Source organism: Scomber japonicus, chromosome 18 (genome assembly GCF_027409825.1).
Source record: "Scomber japonicus isolate fScoJap1 chromosome 18, fScoJap1.pri, whole genome shotgun sequence".
NCBI classification, from domain to species: Eukaryota; Metazoa; Chordata; class Actinopteri; order Scombriformes; family Scombridae; genus Scomber; species Scomber japonicus.
The window spans coordinates 7,359,016-7,376,043 of record NC_070595.1 but is presented as its reverse complement, the minus strand read 5'-3'; the positions used below and the strand labels follow the sequence as shown (position 1 = coordinate 7,376,043).

The following is a 17,028-nucleotide window of genomic DNA, read 5'->3' as shown; positions in this document are numbered from 1 at the left end:
CTTTTACTAAACATGAACATTTTAAGCATACCAGTTGATAACTTACATAAGAGTGATGCAGCTTCAGTGAAAATTGTGTACATAATGTCACGTGCTTCTAAAGCCAACACATGAAAGTTATAGAAGTTTCTAGTACAAACTCTTTGTGAGGAAAAGTAGTTTTTCAAGTTACAGGTTAGGTCTTTGGGTGGTCTGCAGTTATACTTTACATACTTTTTTTCATTTTGTCATCTAAAAGTTTATATGAGGCTTCAGCAGTTGGATATCTATCAAATGGATATCTGCCACATTTACAGTCTTTTAGCATCAAATTACCTCTTCGTGTTTCCTCTCATTATTTTTTGCTGAATAATGGTGGGTGGTGGAAGTATAGTAACAAATAGAGGGACTTTGGCACTAAGAAGACTGTAACGTTGAAACATAGAAGACTTGATTTGACTCATTTTGACAGCTGAAGCTTCATATTATTCAGATCAACTTCTAAATCCATTTTTACACAGAAGAAGGACTCTGGATTTTGTCCCCCATCACTTATATTGTAAGTGCATTATGAAGGGATCTAATGGTCAGTATCAATAGGAGGAATGATTACAGCAAGAAAAACATGTTTCAATATTAATTTGGGCTCCTGACTGTTGTTTTAAGACAGACTTAAAAAATGATGAATGAAGTAGTGAAGTTAACCTCTGGAAGCTGCACTAATTAATAATGGGTCAAATATATTAAAATATGCACATGTCACCAGTTGAAATGGATTTGTTACAGTTTTTAATACATCTTCTGTGGAGTATCTGTGAAAATAAAGGTGTGCATGATGCTTTCTTTACTATTTAAAACACAAAAATATTTTCTGTCAGTAGAAAAAACCTGTTGAAATGTTTATTTTAAGATTTTTGGTGCAAAACATGTATTGTTCATGTAATTAGACATTAACCATCAATTTGTATAAAGGTAGAAATTAGTGTAAGACTAGTTAGCCTCTCAGATCAGATGATAAACTTAACCAGTGGGAGTTTTTACAACTACTACTGTTGCAACACAGAAACAGTAGCTTAGTATCACATCTTATCACAGCTTTAAATGATCCATAACCACTGCAATTTTCTAGTAATGGAGATAACTCCCACATTATAAGTTCCGCTCAACAACAGAATTAAAATAATAGGTTGGGTAAGAATGACCTAATTAGGTTATATCAATAAAATGTGTAATGTAAGCAGATTATGTGGAATCAGTGTCAGGTGTTGAATATACAGCTGACGGCATTTAAAGCTTAAAGTCCATATGAGTCTGGCACTTGATGCATGTGGCAAATAAAAAAGTGGAAAACTGCCAGTTTACAGTGCCATGTACTGTGTCAGTTTATTATTGTCTGATAAGCATACAACAGTGATGTTTTCTCGCACTACTTACTTGGCATTAGGGTTAGGGTTAGGGTTAGGTTAAGATGAGGGAAAGCTATGCAGAATATTGAAGATTACATGAGAATAAAACAAAAGTTTTAACGTAAATCTTATTGTGTTTTTAACCGAAGTTAAGAATCAGATGACCAGTGTTTGCCACAGGTAATAATTAACTCATCATACAGACTATAAACTCTGTATAAAGTTGACTGTGATTTACAGCTTACAATGTAGTTTGTACTATTACCTAAACACTATGACTTATATGACTCTAATAAAAGTATGTTAAACTGTAGAGCCTACTTATTGTGTTGATGTAAGCAGTTATAGCATGCTTGACCTCATCAATGAAACCATATTAATTTATAGGTTATCTATTGGCACTTTTCACATAGCAGGTCTAGATCATATTCTTTAATCTAATTATCTGCCACATACTGTATACCATACACCTCAGATGCATACTGTATACTGACTTTATGGTATAACAAATTTATGGTCATTTTAGTCTTTGTACAAGAAAACCTGCAGCTAAATATGTAAGTGCTGTCCTTTATCTAAACTAACACTTATGAAAATTGCAGTTGTTGGCCCTGAATGACCTTACACCAATTGGAGTTACACCCTCAGCTCTGGCAGTCCTGCTACATTAAGACTCTTTTTGTAGGACACAAGTTTAACTAAAAGTAGTCTAAACACAGTTATTTCTTGGTCCCCATGTTGTTTCAGTAATGATAGGACTTTTCAAGGACTTTCAGACTCCGTAGTGTCTCGCAACAGTACTGTGGTATTAGGTAATGCAATAAAGACCTCTTTGGCTGAAAACACATTAATCAGCAGTTTTTAGATGTCATGTGATGTAGGCTATCTATGTGGTAAAACAACTTCAGTGCCTGTATGTGTCAGGCCCAAAGTCAACTACAACTACAGTATATTTCAATTTACCTAGTTCTTAGCATATCGATTGCCTGAATGTATGGAGGTTATTAGTCAACAGTATAGTGCTGTGCTTGTATATGAGGGAAAAAGTCTAGACCAGGACTCAGTAGAATAATCTAGAAATTTCCATAAAGTTTTCAGTAACACTATAACCCTCACAGAGATTCTAATACTGAATTTAAGCAAAATATATGTCAGTGAATTATACTCAAATACACCTGCTTGTAATTAAGTACATTTCTTTTTTGTTTTATATACGTTTTGTCAGTTATTCTGCCTTTTAAGACCAATTTTATGCTGTTATATGTGCAAATAAAGGTACAAACAACTTTAACTCTCCATACACGTGTAAATTACTATTCTGTGCTTGAATTTCAATTAAATTATAATATTCTTAATTGTCTGTTGAAACAGTAAAAGTGCTATGTCATTTCAGGTGACTGACAGTCAAAGGTCAGAACAGATAAACGAACATTAAGCCCGAATTCCCCTGAATCAAGAAAAAAACTTACCCCTTCGTTCACCACAATCACGTGTTACTGCTGAGCTCAGTGATTGGCGGAGGTCTTGCCTGTCGCGAGGTCCTCTCACGGTATAAATACAGAGCGTGTCATCTTCCATTTCACACCAGGGAAGATACTTCAGAGGAGTTCTTGCTTCAACAGTGATTGAACGGAACTTCTTCCTTCGTCCCTTTTTTTTTGTGCTATTTCGTCTACATTCCGGACACAGAAAACCCCCATCTCTACTTAAACACTACTGAGAAAGTCGACGCAAAGTTCTATTTTTGTATCTCTTTGTTAAGAAAAAGCACAAGAAAACGCCAGCCAAAATGGACTCCCAAGTGCGTCAGAACTACCACCGCGACTGCGAGGCCGCCATCAACCGTATGGTAAACATGGAGCTGTTTGCCTCCTATACCTACACTTCTATGGTGAGTATTTAAAATATTTCCTTTTTAATAGTGTTAATATGTGCTTCTAATGTGTAGCCTACTGTTTTTGATAGTATGTTTTACCGACACTGACAGAGTAACGCTTCGCTGGTAATGAAAATGAACAATTTTAACTATAATAGCTCATTTTAAGTGCGTGCAATATTAGATATTTGTAATGCAGTCGGGAGGGGTCACTATTACTGTACCTCCTTTGTTTATCACTGGCTGGTAGGTTGCCAGATAAACTGTTTATCTTCCGCCCACCTTCCAGCACAGAAAGTGCTGCGTCATGCTTAGTCTGCATGGTTTGTTTGTTTTTTAACCCTGAATGTCTCATAACGCAACACAGTGTCTCAGTGTAAGCCAACTACCCAAAGTCATGACTCATGAGCCTGACCACTGCCTGGCTGCATAACTACTGTTTATCACAACCTGTCTTTTGTTCGTTCTTTTTTTTTTGCCAAATAATGATGGGTGATGCCTCCCTAAATAACAGTTTGTGTCCTCTTGTCTTCCTCCAGGCCTTCTACTTCTCCAGAGATGATGTGGCCCTTCCAGGCTTCTCCCACTTCTTCAAGGAGAACAGCGACGAGGAGAGGGAGCACGCTGAGAAGCTGCTCTCTTTCCAAAACAAAAGAGGAGGACGCATCTTCTTTCAGGATGTGAAGGTCCGTAAAGATCCGAGAACTATGCCTGCCATGACATGAGTCACCACGCCCAGTGTGTCTAGAACTGATAAACCAGAAATAATCAGCAGTGTTGTGACACTTGTTTATACTCCCATTTGCCACCAGTTCTAAAGTTATGTAACCTTTTCAAGCTTTTTTTAAATTAGACCTAATGACTTTAAAAATCTAAACTTTAATCAGACCTAATATTCAGTAATGAATATACTGACCTATTGTGCACATTCAATATTGTTGTTTAATTATTATGATTACATCTTATGTTTGCTTATTTAAGGCCAGGGCTAAATTTAAAAAAAAAAAAATCATCAGGGTGGTGAGGAGGAGTAGTGCTAGTTTGGAAACTGACTCAGATGGTTGTACACAAGGCTTAATGTAATGACTGTTTACTCTGCTGTGCTATAACTCACTGTCTTCATTCCATAGAAACCAGAACGTGATGAATGGGGGAGTGGACTGGAGGCCATGCAGTGTGCCTTGCAGCTGGAGAAGAACGTCAACCAGGCTCTGCTGGACCTGCACAAACTGGCCTCTGAACATGTCGATCCTCATGTAAGTTTTATCAAAACTTTTTTTTTTTTTTTTTTAAATGCTGAGACAGTTCTGAAAGAGAAATTGTTGAACTGTCCTGTATCTCTCTCTGTACAAAACTAACAATTGTTCTCATCTCTTCCTCAGCTGTGTGACTTCCTGGAGAGCCACTACCTGAACGAGCAGGTGGAGGCCATCAAGAAGCTGGGCGACCACATTACCAATCTGAGTCGCATGGATGCCCAGAACAACAAGATGGCAGAGTACCTGTTCGACAAGCACACCATGGGTGGCAAGAGCTAAACATACAGGCCAAGAGTTTGAAGCCTGGAGTCAAAACCTTAATTGAGACCCAGGCTTTAACATGAATACACATGCCTTCTCCAACTGTTCATTCACTGATCTAATCTGCTTAACATATAAAGTTGCATGATAAGTGCCTGAATGTTCTGGTGGCGTCGCTGTTCTCTTTAAATCATCATATGAAAAGATGGATGCCTGCTTCTCGGCTTCATTTTCAATGAAGATTGTGACTAAATGTTTCTGCCTTGTTCTTACTCTGAATAAACCTTTTTGCGCTGGACTTTGGTGTCTGTCTACATTTATCATGAACATAAAAGCTGTTAATGTTTACATATACTGAGTTATGAATACAACTATGTGACTAGTTTCTTTGAAAAGGGAAATGTTGCCTTTGGTCTAACATACAGTAGTCTAAACCCAATATGAAGCTCATTGCTATCAATCTTAATATTGTGCTATATCACAACAAAAGTTCTCACAAGGCACTCTTCAGAGCACGTCTAGACTACTCTTAAATTTAAAGAGACCCAACATTCCCTCATGAGCAGCAAGGGGAAAAACGGCCCTTTTAACAGGAAGAAACCTCAAGCAGAAGTGGGTGAGTATCTGCCTTGATCAGTTAGGGTTAAGAGAGGAGGAGGGATTAGATGTAGGCACAGTAACTATTTCAATAACCAATCAAAATGTTAATACCAGTTGAATACACCTGTTGTCCCTGGAAAATTCATATGTCAAAACTGCTTCATATCCTCAAGCGATACCAAACAAGTGGCACAAAGGGATATTTTGTTTTCCACAGGGTGGCGATATTTCCTTTTATGTTTTGTTTAGACTCTGGGGACCTCTGGAGTACTAAATGGTATCAGCAGGACAACTGCTGCTATTATATAGACACATATTAATTGTTTTTTCTCTGTTAAATGTGTCAATTTTATGTCAGGAAGCTAATTTAGAGCTGTAAAGGTTTTTATGGCATACATGGCTGTCTAGCTTCTAGATATATTGCCATTTTGACACATTATAGTGTTAAATTTACACAAATCAAAAACATAAAAAACATGAATTGAGTGCAGCATGAAGCTGTTTCATGCTCCAAACTATTCCATAAAGGGTTGTGTGCCTGCAGGGTTTTATTCCAACCAATCAAGAGCACACAATTCCACCAATCAACTGTCTGAACATTGAGATCAGTTGATTAAATGAGTCAAGTCTGCTGTGATCTTGCTTGTTTGGAATGAAAACCTGCAGCCACATGAACCCCTCATGGAATAGTTGGACATCTCTGTGTGAGAATAAAGGCCTCTTATGATTGGTTGGTTGCTGTCCAGGGTGCTGAAGCTGGAGAGCAACTGAATCGACTGCACTGAAACTGCTTGCTTCTAGCTACCAACAACTTTTACTTGCTCCAATCAGAAATACTTCCATAATTCACAAAGGTGTTTGACTCATGCATGAACTATAAATGCTCTAAACCTAACCACTGATTTACGTTTCTCAATCTTGTACTAGGAGTATAGTAGAAATCTCTAAATTGTCTTGACAGAAATATGATTTAAAGTCACAGTGTTAGATGAACTGGCTGTTACAGATTGACTTTTTTTGCAGTGTAGGTGGACAGTAAGTAGTTGGCATTGAGGGATATTGTGGAGATTAACACAGGAGGGGGAGGGGGAGAGAGACAGAGAGAGACAGAGTTGTTCGTAACGACTTCTCTTCAGTCAGCCGTGGTGGATTTGACTGGAATACATTTGGATGCAAAATAATAATAATAAAAACCAGAGAAGCAAGAAGGACTGCTATTAAACAGGGTGAGTCACATGCTGCTTTCAATTTCCATTATAGTTTATTATAAGACTTACTTTTAATTCACTAGTTATCACAGCCAGATTTAATTTTTGAATTGCTTATTTTATGAGACAAACAGTCAAAAACTTGATGCTATTCCTTGTACACATAAACAGAAGAAGAGAAAATTCTGCAAAACAATATATTTAATGCGCTGGAACAGGCAAATTTACAAGAAAATGACTTAAATGATAGATCATAAAAATTAAATGTTTAATTCTCTGTAGATGCATTCATGACTTATTTTAGTTGCAGTTTATTTCCCTTACTTTGTCTTCTTCTATGTACTCGAATACTACTCTGATTCAACCTTGTGGTAAATCCCTTAAGAAGCAGCCACGGTCAAAGGGAGCACAAGCTTAATGTTCATTTATTAGATTTTCTTCACTTGTTTTATGTCCAAATGGCACAATAGCCATTCTCCATCTTTTATTCTAATGCATTTCACTGATAATGTTCTTGTATTAGAGAAACCTTTAGATTTTACACACAATGGGGGGTGTTTTCCAAAACTGTCAAAGATTAGTTTAAGTGGATTATAGGGAGCTAATGCACGTCTATTTGCAGTGACTGTGTTCACGTGAAATCACCTGCAATACACCTCCACAACATCCATGTTTACCTCTGCAGCCTATATGAAGTTTCTGACATTGTGCATCATAAAACTGTAAATCATGTAGATGGATGTTGGGAGAATGAACAAGATTAGCCTGAAAGGATACTGGATGATTGCAGACTTAACATGTAGTTACACAGTTCACCACTGGTATGATGATAATTAGGAAAGGGGAAATAAAAATAAACTGAATATGAGTACTGCAGTTAAACATGCAGAAATGCTAACATTAGCAACACCTGAGCAAAATATTTTGAAAAATGAAAATTAACATTTGCCTTCTTTTCAGGTTTTAGTGGGAATTTGATGAAAACCATGTTATATTTTTATTTAATGCCCTTTACAAGTTTGAAAGGTCAAAATTTCAAACCTTTTCTATGTTGAAACTGGTTACTTAGCTTGTTGCTAGTAGCAAGTGAAGTCACAAGTCACTGCATGCAGCCAAGAAATAGTCTGGTACATAAAGCCCTGCATAAAACTATACAACTGCCATTTTTACACTGTTGTTCATCAAAATGTATGTAACATGTTTGAGCATATGAGAACTGCAGTCAAACATGCAGAAATGAACATTAGCAACAACTGAGAGAAAGATTTTGAAAAATGACTTGCCTTCTTTTAAGGTTTTTTTAGTGGCAAATCAGATACAACCATCTTAAATGTTTAATTAATACCCTTTAAAAGCTAGAGAGGTTGAAATGTCCAACCTTTTCAATGTAGAAAGTGGTTAGCTTGTTGCTTAGCAAGTGGCAACATCACAGAGACTCACAAGTCACTGCTGCTCCCAGCCAAAAACATCTTACATGTAATCTGGTACATAAAACCATAAGCTGTCATTTTTACACTGTTGTTCATCAATATGTATGAAACATGTTTAGTTAATTGGTTAGCTTTATAAGCGCTAGCACACACAGTCAGGTTAGCTGTTTCCTGCTATTTTTATTCTTTATGCTAAGCTAAACTAGCCATCTGTCGGTGGTAGCTTCATATTCACATTTTATTATAATAAAATATATTGACCTTTTTGTTTAAACTAATATGATAATTTAGCATGATAAAATGTTCTCTCCTGTCAATTTCTTTCCCTTTGCAAATAAATTACAGCATCATCAAAAACCTCATATTTGCTGCCTCAGATATCATAAATCACAATAAAATCACTGTAAGTCCTCACAGGAATATTGTTGCAATGTTACATAATGATAATAATATTTCTGCTTGGATTTAATTTTTCTATCCAAAGATGTGATGGCTTTGCTTTTGGTATTTCAAACAAAGTTAAACATGCACATATAAATACCTACTAGTCAGACAGAGCGTCAGAAGCCTAATGGAGGCTCCGGTTCAGTTCAGAGCATGTGAGCTTTTAGACTGACGAAATCCCACCGCCGGCTGTTCACCTCCAATCTGTCAGTAGGGAGATCAGAGCAGAGAGTCTTTAAATTAAAAAAACAATGCACGGCTGGGTTAAGATTCAGCTTTAACTACTCTAAAATAGCTATTTAAAACATGCTTATGTCCCACTATTTGGTTTTTCTTCTCCTACAAGCAGCAGTGTCCAGAGTGTCATGGCTGTCAGGAAATTACATTTTGGTTTTGCGCTCTAAAGTATATCAGTAACGTACTAGATGAGAACCATGAGAAACGATGGAAAGCCCTGAAATCTGCGTCTTTGACCTTAAATTTGACACAAACAAACACACACACATACACTTTTCTTCAGTTTTAATATCTTTGTTTTGTCCACTGAATCCCTATCACAGCTTGACAGTTTTCTTCTATATGATTGGTATTTTATATTTTTTCCTTTTTCCTCTTGGAATAAGAAATCAAGCACAATGATACAGAACCTTCTCTCTAAACGTGTATTTCATTAGGTTGGCAGCGTTGGTGGTTCTTTGCCACACAATTACTCACATTTTATTGTTCATGATGTGAGTTTTGTTTAATATGTCAGACATTGTTCTTTCCAACAGTATGTTAATATAAAAGGCTCTTGTCTTATTCTGACAAACCACATTTCTATTGACTTTGTATGTGGCATAGTTGTCAATCACTATATTATTTCCCTTTGCTTTATAGACTGTCAAAACCCTCCTAATTTAATTTCTGTGAAGCTTTGTGTGTTTGTAGATTTTTTTTAAATGTATTTATTTTTTTTACCACAAATCAGCATCAGCACATATTCCTCTGACTAAATACCCATGATCTAACTTTTGGTTTCCCAAACTATGACCCAGGATGCAGACGGCATCACTGATTTACATTTGTGGGGAAGTGTCTTGTCACCAATCTGCAATCCTGCATCAAACTTACCAGTATTCTAACTCACTGACGTATGTTTTTGGCAGCAGTCCAGTCTAAATCTGCTGTGACCCAGATAACAACTTTGGTTATCATCCTGGTTTTGGGGGGGGGGGGGGGGTATTCTGAACTGGAGAAAAAATATCATTATGTAACAAACAGATTCCTGGCAGAATCAGCAGAACAACACAGAATTCATTGCTTTTATCCAAAGTACTTACAGTACCATCAGGAGGCTTACACTGGACATTATTTTGATCAAATATTATTCAGCCACTGTCATACACCTTTCATATGTCTGAGGTACCAACCTGTGAAACTTACAATGAACTGTGCTTTTTTTTGCAATTAGAATTCATTTCATTGTCTTTTTGTTCTATATTTAATTGTATTAATGTTTTGTAAATGGAGTTTCTTCAAAGGTCTAGTGTATCTCATGGTTCTCATGTGAGTTTTATAGTCTAAATACTGTTTTATTTGCTTTCAACACAGACAAGACCGATTCAATTCAACAGTAGATACTGCTAGTGACCAATTTGAACTCTTTATATGGGAATGTTTGGAACTGACTTGCCAGAAAATGAGCAAGTGATTGGCGTAGTGGAGAGAAAACCACTAAATTCAGCTTTCATCTGATACAAATCAATCAACCAATCAATCAACCAATCAACCAATCAATCAATCAATCAATCAACCAATCAACCTATCTACCTATCCATCCATCCATCCATCCATCCATCCATCCATCCATCCAATCTATCTACAAACACTGGCACGCCCCCTCCCCCCTCCTTTAATCCTTTATTTATGCAATCCAGTGGGATAAAAGGGTTAATGTAACAGAACTTGCCACCTAAATCTGATCCTATCATGGAAATATGATGCATACTGTATGTGCATCAGGAGTCTATGTAAAGAGGTTAGTCTCTGTTTCAGCTGTCATGCGGGAGGATTCATAACAGGCAGAGATGAGATGACGGAGTGGAGGAGTGGAGGAGAAATGATGGTGAGATGGGTGGAGAAAGGGGAGGAGACCCAGAGAGGCAAACCGTCCTTAATTTGTTTAAGCTGAGGGATTTTTGGATTACCTTTGGCAATTAATCTTGTTACATCGCTGCGCAGCGACAGAGGGATGTCTAGCTTGGGTGGAGTTTGTGTGTGTGTGTGTGTGTGTGTGTGTAAATGTCAGTGTGGGTATGAGTACACAACTGACAGGTTCCTTACAGGATACATAAATCCTAAAGAGAAAGCAACAATTACCAGAAACTGAATTGTTTTCTTTTTAAACTCAGCTTTCTATTTATCCTTATTCTTTAACACTTTATCAATCTTTTAAATCTGATTATAACTTATCAAGCTACATTTACAGTATGCCACATTAAGCAGTGCCCAACTACTATGAACAATAATAATAATAATAATAATAATAATAATAATACTAATGATAAGATAATATTTTTTTCTTATTTAATCTACCAGCCGGTTAATGTTAACCTGGATCTGTCCCCTAAAATTGCATCTTGGCATTTTTATAGGGCTTAAATGAGATATAACATACACATAGCTAATTATCAGAGTGGTATCAATATTCTCTTCCAGTTCTTGCCAATGAGCACAATTCCCAAAATGTCTATTTGTTGCTGTAATTGAGTGGCGTTTTGAATGTCCAGTTGAGGTCAGCATTTTTACAGTAATGTTGTATCAGTTTATCTTCAGTTCAAGAAAAAGTAAAAAATGTCATCTAGAAATGTAAATGGAGTAAAACTGTATATAATACAACTACTCAAGTAAATAATGAATGCCTTAAAAGTGTACTGAAGTACTTTGTATGCCAATATATGACTACATAATTGAAATACGTAAGGAATTTAGTTTTTTAACCATCACATTAATTAATAGAACTCAGAATGGTGTTTTAAAAATGTCCATGGCCATATTGAATAGAGTATGCTAAAGTGTACTACTAAGCTAAAGTGTGTACTGTATTTAAATATCATTCTAAAGCCACCTTTTCCATTTTATGCTACTTGATATTTCTATTTTTCTACATTTCAGAGGGGAATATTGTGCTGTAATCTGGTGTATTGCTGCAATGATTTAAAGCAGCTATAATTAATATTTTATGATGATTGAGGAATTATTGTGAGGAACCCACAGAGATCAATGAGCTCTGCTGTTGTCTTCGGTACTAGAAAGCATTTTTTATTTTCCAGCCTGCAACTGTATTTGTGTTTTCTCTCACCACTATCATGCTGCTGTTCTAAAGCAATATTTTCCATAGAAAGGCATTACCTGCCCAGCATCAAATGGCATTCAGACAGTTTTCGACTAGATGGTGAACATAGTGGCACATTTAGCAGCTAAAAAGACAGACATGTCCTTTAGGGGATAGTGGAGACCAAAACAGAGCAAAAATGAAAGAGTGAATATTGGATATTGCCAGGTGGACACAGAACTAAAAATTAATGCTAATGTTGCTCTGTACCTGTGCAATGTGTAAATAGGCAAGTGTATGCTAACATGTTCAACATATGCACTTAAAACATAATAATATAACAGTTTTGTGTTTACTTCTTACTTGTTTTCAAGTCGGCAAAAAGGAGTTATTGCAGGTTTAAATAAAGGATCTGAGAACTGAATGGATCTGAAACTTCCATTCTCCTTGATGAGGATAGTGTGTGTATAGCTTGTGAGATGCCTCAAACTGAAGTGTGTATAGCATGATTAGAGGCAGGAGAGTGACACCAGTGAGAGAGGATTAAAGAGATTACAGATGAAAGGTCACGCAGGATGAAGTGTGTTTATAGTGTGGAATGTGTATTCCAAACTTTGTTTCTGACCATTTCTTGTCTACACCCCTCCCTTTGTCTTCACAGAGCAGCGATGCGATTGGTCAGTCTGGCCGGGGTGCGGCTCCGCAGGGCGGCCGAGGAGGAGGAGGAGAGGGAGCGCCCACCTCCTCCACCCCCCTCGCACCACTCTAACCACCAGTTCGCCAACCTAAAGAACAAGTTCTTCAATGAGTTGACACACCTGCCAAGTGAGCACACACACAGACGTACTCACACAATGAATACATTACTCTTTATACCTAAAATACACACATAAAGACAATGCAAACACGCCTATGCACATATGCTGTTAATGCATGATATTGGCTGACAAGCCTATGCATTCAAGGACACACCAAATCAGTTCAATCATAACAACATCTAACATCTGTCATCTTCATTTTCATGTCTTTATTTTGTCCTTTATTCTCATTTCTTCATGTGACCGCCACACTCTGCTCTTCAAGATCATAAACTCAACAGTAAGTCCCATCTCATTGTAACATTCTGCATTCAAGATTTAAAGATTTCTGCCATGACTTAACATATAGAAGCTCAGTATGCTGCTGTTGGCCAAAAGCAAGGCTTAAATGCACCTGCAAAGTAGTTTAACAGAGGATGCCAAAATTATGGATGCCAATTGCCACCAATAAAAGGAAAAGAAAAACAGAGATAGTTAGTATTGTTGACCATCAAATTCAGATTTATGAGATAATAAGATACAATCCGGCAAACATTCTGCATCATTGTCATTTTAGAAAGTGTCCTCTGTCACAGAACCACCTTGTTAGACAGATAAAAACCTTGTACCCCCAATTCAAGAAAAGTGTTGGACCATGCTATTGCCATGGCTGAAAATTTCAACTGTAGACTTATTTGCAACCATTGGAATCACAACTGGTGGTGCAGTTTTTTTGTATGTCACACAAATCTTAAACTGTTTAGAATGTGCTTCTCCAAAAAGTCTCAGAAGTCTACCTCACCTGAGTCGGAATAAAAGCTCTCACCCAGACAATTTCATCATCATTTTATACCAAACAACACAGCACCAACCTGCCTTTCTTTTCCCTCTCTCCAGTGCCCATGTGGGCCATAGGTGCCATCGTGGTTGTGGTCCTCGCCCTTATCGCGTGCATGGTATTCTGCATCTACAAGAAGTGCATCAACAAGACCAAGAAGCCCAAAAAGGTCCGTGAGAGGAAGGGAGGACGAGGGCGCAGGAAGAAGGATAAGGACGGAGAGGATGGAGAAGAGAACAAGGTGAGAAGAGCTTCTATTGTGCATGTAGACTAATGTGGTTGCATGAGAACTTCGTACTTGGCTTCCAGTGAAGGTCCTTACTAAAGGGTCATGTATCAGAGGATGTACATGGGTGTCTACACCCTCCACAGGACAACAGATGGAGTTAGCAGCAACAAAAACTGCTCTGATTTGTATTTGATTGTAATCACCGCTTTACTGTCCACATCTGTTTGGCTTTTATCCAAGTTGAGACTAGCAATGGCTGAAATGGCAAACTAGGCACAGTATGGTAAACACACTGTGAAAGGATGACAGAGTCAGCACTGCTGCTCCCTTGTGATTGGATACAAGGTTTATGGCAATAAGCATCAATGTGGGGACAAACATTACTGGATAAAATAATCTTTATCTTTTTTAAATCAATGATTAAATGGTTGGTCATAATTACTGATTATATAATCCTCAAAGGTAGGCTATTAAGAGCACAGTTGACATTCTTTGGTGCATTACTGCCACCTACAGGTCCGTGTAATAATATGAAGCCAATCACCAACCAACCAAAAAACTACACATGGTACCTTTAAGACCCTGGTCTCCACAAAACATTGAAAACTTTCATGCTATCTTATATCATTTTCAATCCAGCCTTTCTCTTTGGTGTATTATATCTAGAATAGTAAAGGTTTAATCCTTTTGAACTAAATATATTTGCCTAATAGCAGGAATCATAGTGCTCTGCAAAGACTGGAATACGAATGAAATGTGGAAGCTTAATAATGTCTGTTAACTGCCTATCACCCTTTGTGTCTTGTAGGATGGGGAGGATGGAGGAAAAGAGGAGGAAAAGGAGTCTTTGGGCAAACTGGAGTACTCTCTGGACTATAACTTCACTGATAACCAGGTACATATGCACACACCTGTACATAGTATTTAGCAAACATACACAACAATATCCCAACTTCCAAGGATTAAAAGAAATTATAAGCCCAACAATAGGACTTGCTCTCCGTCAGGATTTGGGGCCCAAGATTGTTTCTGCCACCGGATTTATCTCCCTCTCTCCCTTTCCTCTTCCAGCTGATAGTCGGCATCCTGCAGGCTCAGGACCTCCCAGCCATGGACATTGGTGGGACCTCAGACCCTTACGTTAAGGTCTACATGCTGCCAGACAAGAAGAAAAAGTTTGAGACCAAAGTCCAGCGCAAGAATCTCAGTCCTGTCTTCAATGAGACCTTCACCTTTAAGGTCTGTGCATTGACCCTGGAGATCACGTCAAAGATTAGATCAGATTTTCCCCAAAAACGTAAACTTTTTTCAATACTCTCCCTCTCCAGATACCCTACAGTGATTTGGGTGGTCAGACTCTGGTCATGGCAGTTTTCGACTTTGACCGTTTCGGTAAACATGACGTCATTGGCGAGATCAAAATCGCCATGAACACTATTGACCTCGGACAGCCGATACAAGAATGGAAAGATCTGGTTGGAGGAGAGAAAGAGGAGGTACATGATTTTTGACTACAATAATAACATTTAAAGCAACTGTAGTGCAACAGTGCAACAGGAAGTGATTGTGTATATTTAACTGGCATCTGTGCATGCTTGTACACATTTTGTCCCTGGCAGCAAGAGAAGCTGGGGGATATCTGTATTTCCCTTCGTTACGTCCCAACGGCCGGCAAGCTAACGGTGAACATCATGGAAGCCAAAAACCTCAAGAAGATGGACGTTGGAGGACTGTCAGGTGAGCACAACACACACACACAGACCCATATTTACCTGCATGCTTGAACTAAACACATAATTGAGATTGGAATATCTTTGTCTCAGATCCCTTTGTCAAGGTGGTTCTGCAGCACAATGGAAAGAGGCTGAAGAAGAAGAAGACATCAGTTAAACAAAACACTCTGAATCCATACTTCAATGAAAGCTTTAGCTTTGAGATCCCTTTCTCCCAGATCCAGGTTTGTATACCACACATCTACAGCATGAAGGGTTGAAGTTTCTGTAGACATCGGTTAACCATATCGACACAATTTTGGAGTTGAATACCTTGCAAGGTAGTTGCTGAGAAAAGCGAGACCTGTGACCCAACAATTAAATGATTTAAATTAACAATCTTAAACTAAATAGTCTCAGAACTTCTATAACAAAATGAAAGACTGTCTCCATTTATCTTCAACCGGATTCTTGTGCAGACAGAAAGACAGCACAAGGAATACATTCCACCAGCTCAAAAAATACTATTTACTTAGAACTGAAACATATAAATATGCATTGGTCTAACCACAGGTTCTCTTGCTCTGTTGTCTCCACACAGAAAGTCCAGGTGCTGATCACTGTGTACGACTACGACAAGCTGGGCAGCAACGACGCCATCGGAAAGTGCTGGATCGGATACGGTGCCTCGGGTGTCGGGCTACGCCACTGGTCGGACATGCTGGCCAATCCCAGGCGCCCAGTGGCCCAGTGGCACACGCTGTGCCCAGAGGAAGAAGTGGATGCTGCTCTGAAGGCCCCCATCCGCTAAACGTTCACACACATACACACATATATATACACATTTATCTGCATATGAGGGTATGAGGGTTTTTTTTTTTTTTGATCTGAAACCAAACAACTGTAGCTTTTGTAAAATGGCCTCTAACTTGAATGGTTACATTTAATGTGCTTCAGTTTTACGCCATTTTGTAATTCTTTACAATAATTCATTTTGGGATCTCTTTATATAACAACAAATGTGCTTTATATTGTATTGGAGACATACCATAGAAATGCATAGAAAAACATTAAACATCACACATACTGTATGTATGGCTCACATATTGCTGTAATATATTAAAGGCCCACTCCAGCAAGAATCAAATCAAAATCAAAGCAGGATATCCTGACTGTCATCCTTAAAAAATGCAACTTCATAGTCTTTGATAGTCTTTTTATAGGTAGTTCCTACCTGGTGTCCACATGCTTTCTGTTACAAAAAGTCTCAAGTTCAATGCGAGAAAGATGTTTTTTGCATTTGTAAAATTAGAATGCCCCTTTAATTTCTATTTTTGTGCCCATTTTCTTAGGACCACCTTTATTATATTGAGCTAAGCTTTCTTTTGTGTATCTATGTCATGGTTATCTGAAAGCTAAAATGTCATTTTTCCAGCATCAGGATAGTATTATTAAGTGAATTTTGATACTGAGGCACAATTAGAACAAATGAGAATCAATATCCTCTATCTTACTTCAGTGATTTGTTAGTATTTCTCAAAAACAAGACCACGCTGTCCCTTCCTCTCTTGGTTATTTCAATGCAAGTTGGATTATGTTATCTGTCATTGCAAACATCTCTGAAAATTTTAGCTCCATTTGCATCTCTATTTGGAGAAAAGTGTCCTGTTTTG

General features: G+C 37.8%; 2 protein-coding genes across 2 annotated transcripts; both read left to right on the top strand.

Annotated features, from left to right (window-relative positions):
* Positions 1–2,958: 2,958 nt before the first annotated feature.
* On the top strand, positions 2,959–5,079 carry LOC128378969 (ferritin, liver middle subunit). Its single transcript, XM_053338560.1, has 4 exons — positions 2,959–3,276; positions 3,801–3,947; positions 4,392–4,517; positions 4,644–5,079. The coding sequence occupies exons 1-4, from the start codon at positions 3,175–3,177 to the stop codon at positions 4,797–4,799; spliced, it is 531 nt and encodes a 176-aa protein (XP_053194535.1). The 5' UTR covers positions 2,959–3,174; the 3' UTR covers positions 4,800–5,079.
* Positions 5,080–12,447: 7,368 nt separating this feature from the next.
* Positions 12,448–16,166, top strand: syt5a (synaptotagmin Va). The gene is made up of 9 exons (XM_053338553.1): positions 12,448–12,604; positions 12,863–12,877; positions 13,474–13,655; positions 14,452–14,538; positions 14,715–14,882; positions 14,972–15,139; positions 15,263–15,380; positions 15,467–15,600; positions 15,957–16,166. The coding sequence occupies exons 1-9, from the start codon at positions 12,448–12,450 to the stop codon at positions 16,164–16,166; spliced, it is 1,239 nt and encodes a 412-aa protein (XP_053194528.1).
* The last annotated feature ends 862 nt before the right edge of the window (positions 16,167–17,028 follow it).

Coding starts and splice junctions, on each gene's coding strand:
- LOC128378969 (XM_053338560.1), top strand. CDS start 3,175: ATGGACTCCCAAGTGCGTCAGAACTACCACCGCGACTGCGAGGCCGCC. Junction 3,948..4,391: donor TCTTCTTTCAGGATGTGAAG/GTCCGTAAAGAT, acceptor TTCATTCCATAG/AAACCAGAACGTGATGAATG. Junction 4,518..4,643: donor CTGAACATGTCGATCCTCAT/GTAAGTTTTATC, acceptor TCTCTTCCTCAG/CTGTGTGACTTCCTGGAGAG.
- syt5a (XM_053338553.1), top strand. CDS start 12,448: ATGCGATTGGTCAGTCTGGCCGGGGTGCGGCTCCGCAGGGCGGCCGAG. Junction 15,140..15,262: donor TTGGAGGAGAGAAAGAGGAG/GTACATGATTTT, acceptor TGTCCCTGGCAG/CAAGAGAAGCTGGGGGATAT. Junction 15,601..15,956: donor TCCCTTTCTCCCAGATCCAG/GTTTGTATACCA, acceptor GTCTCCACACAG/AAAGTCCAGGTGCTGATCAC.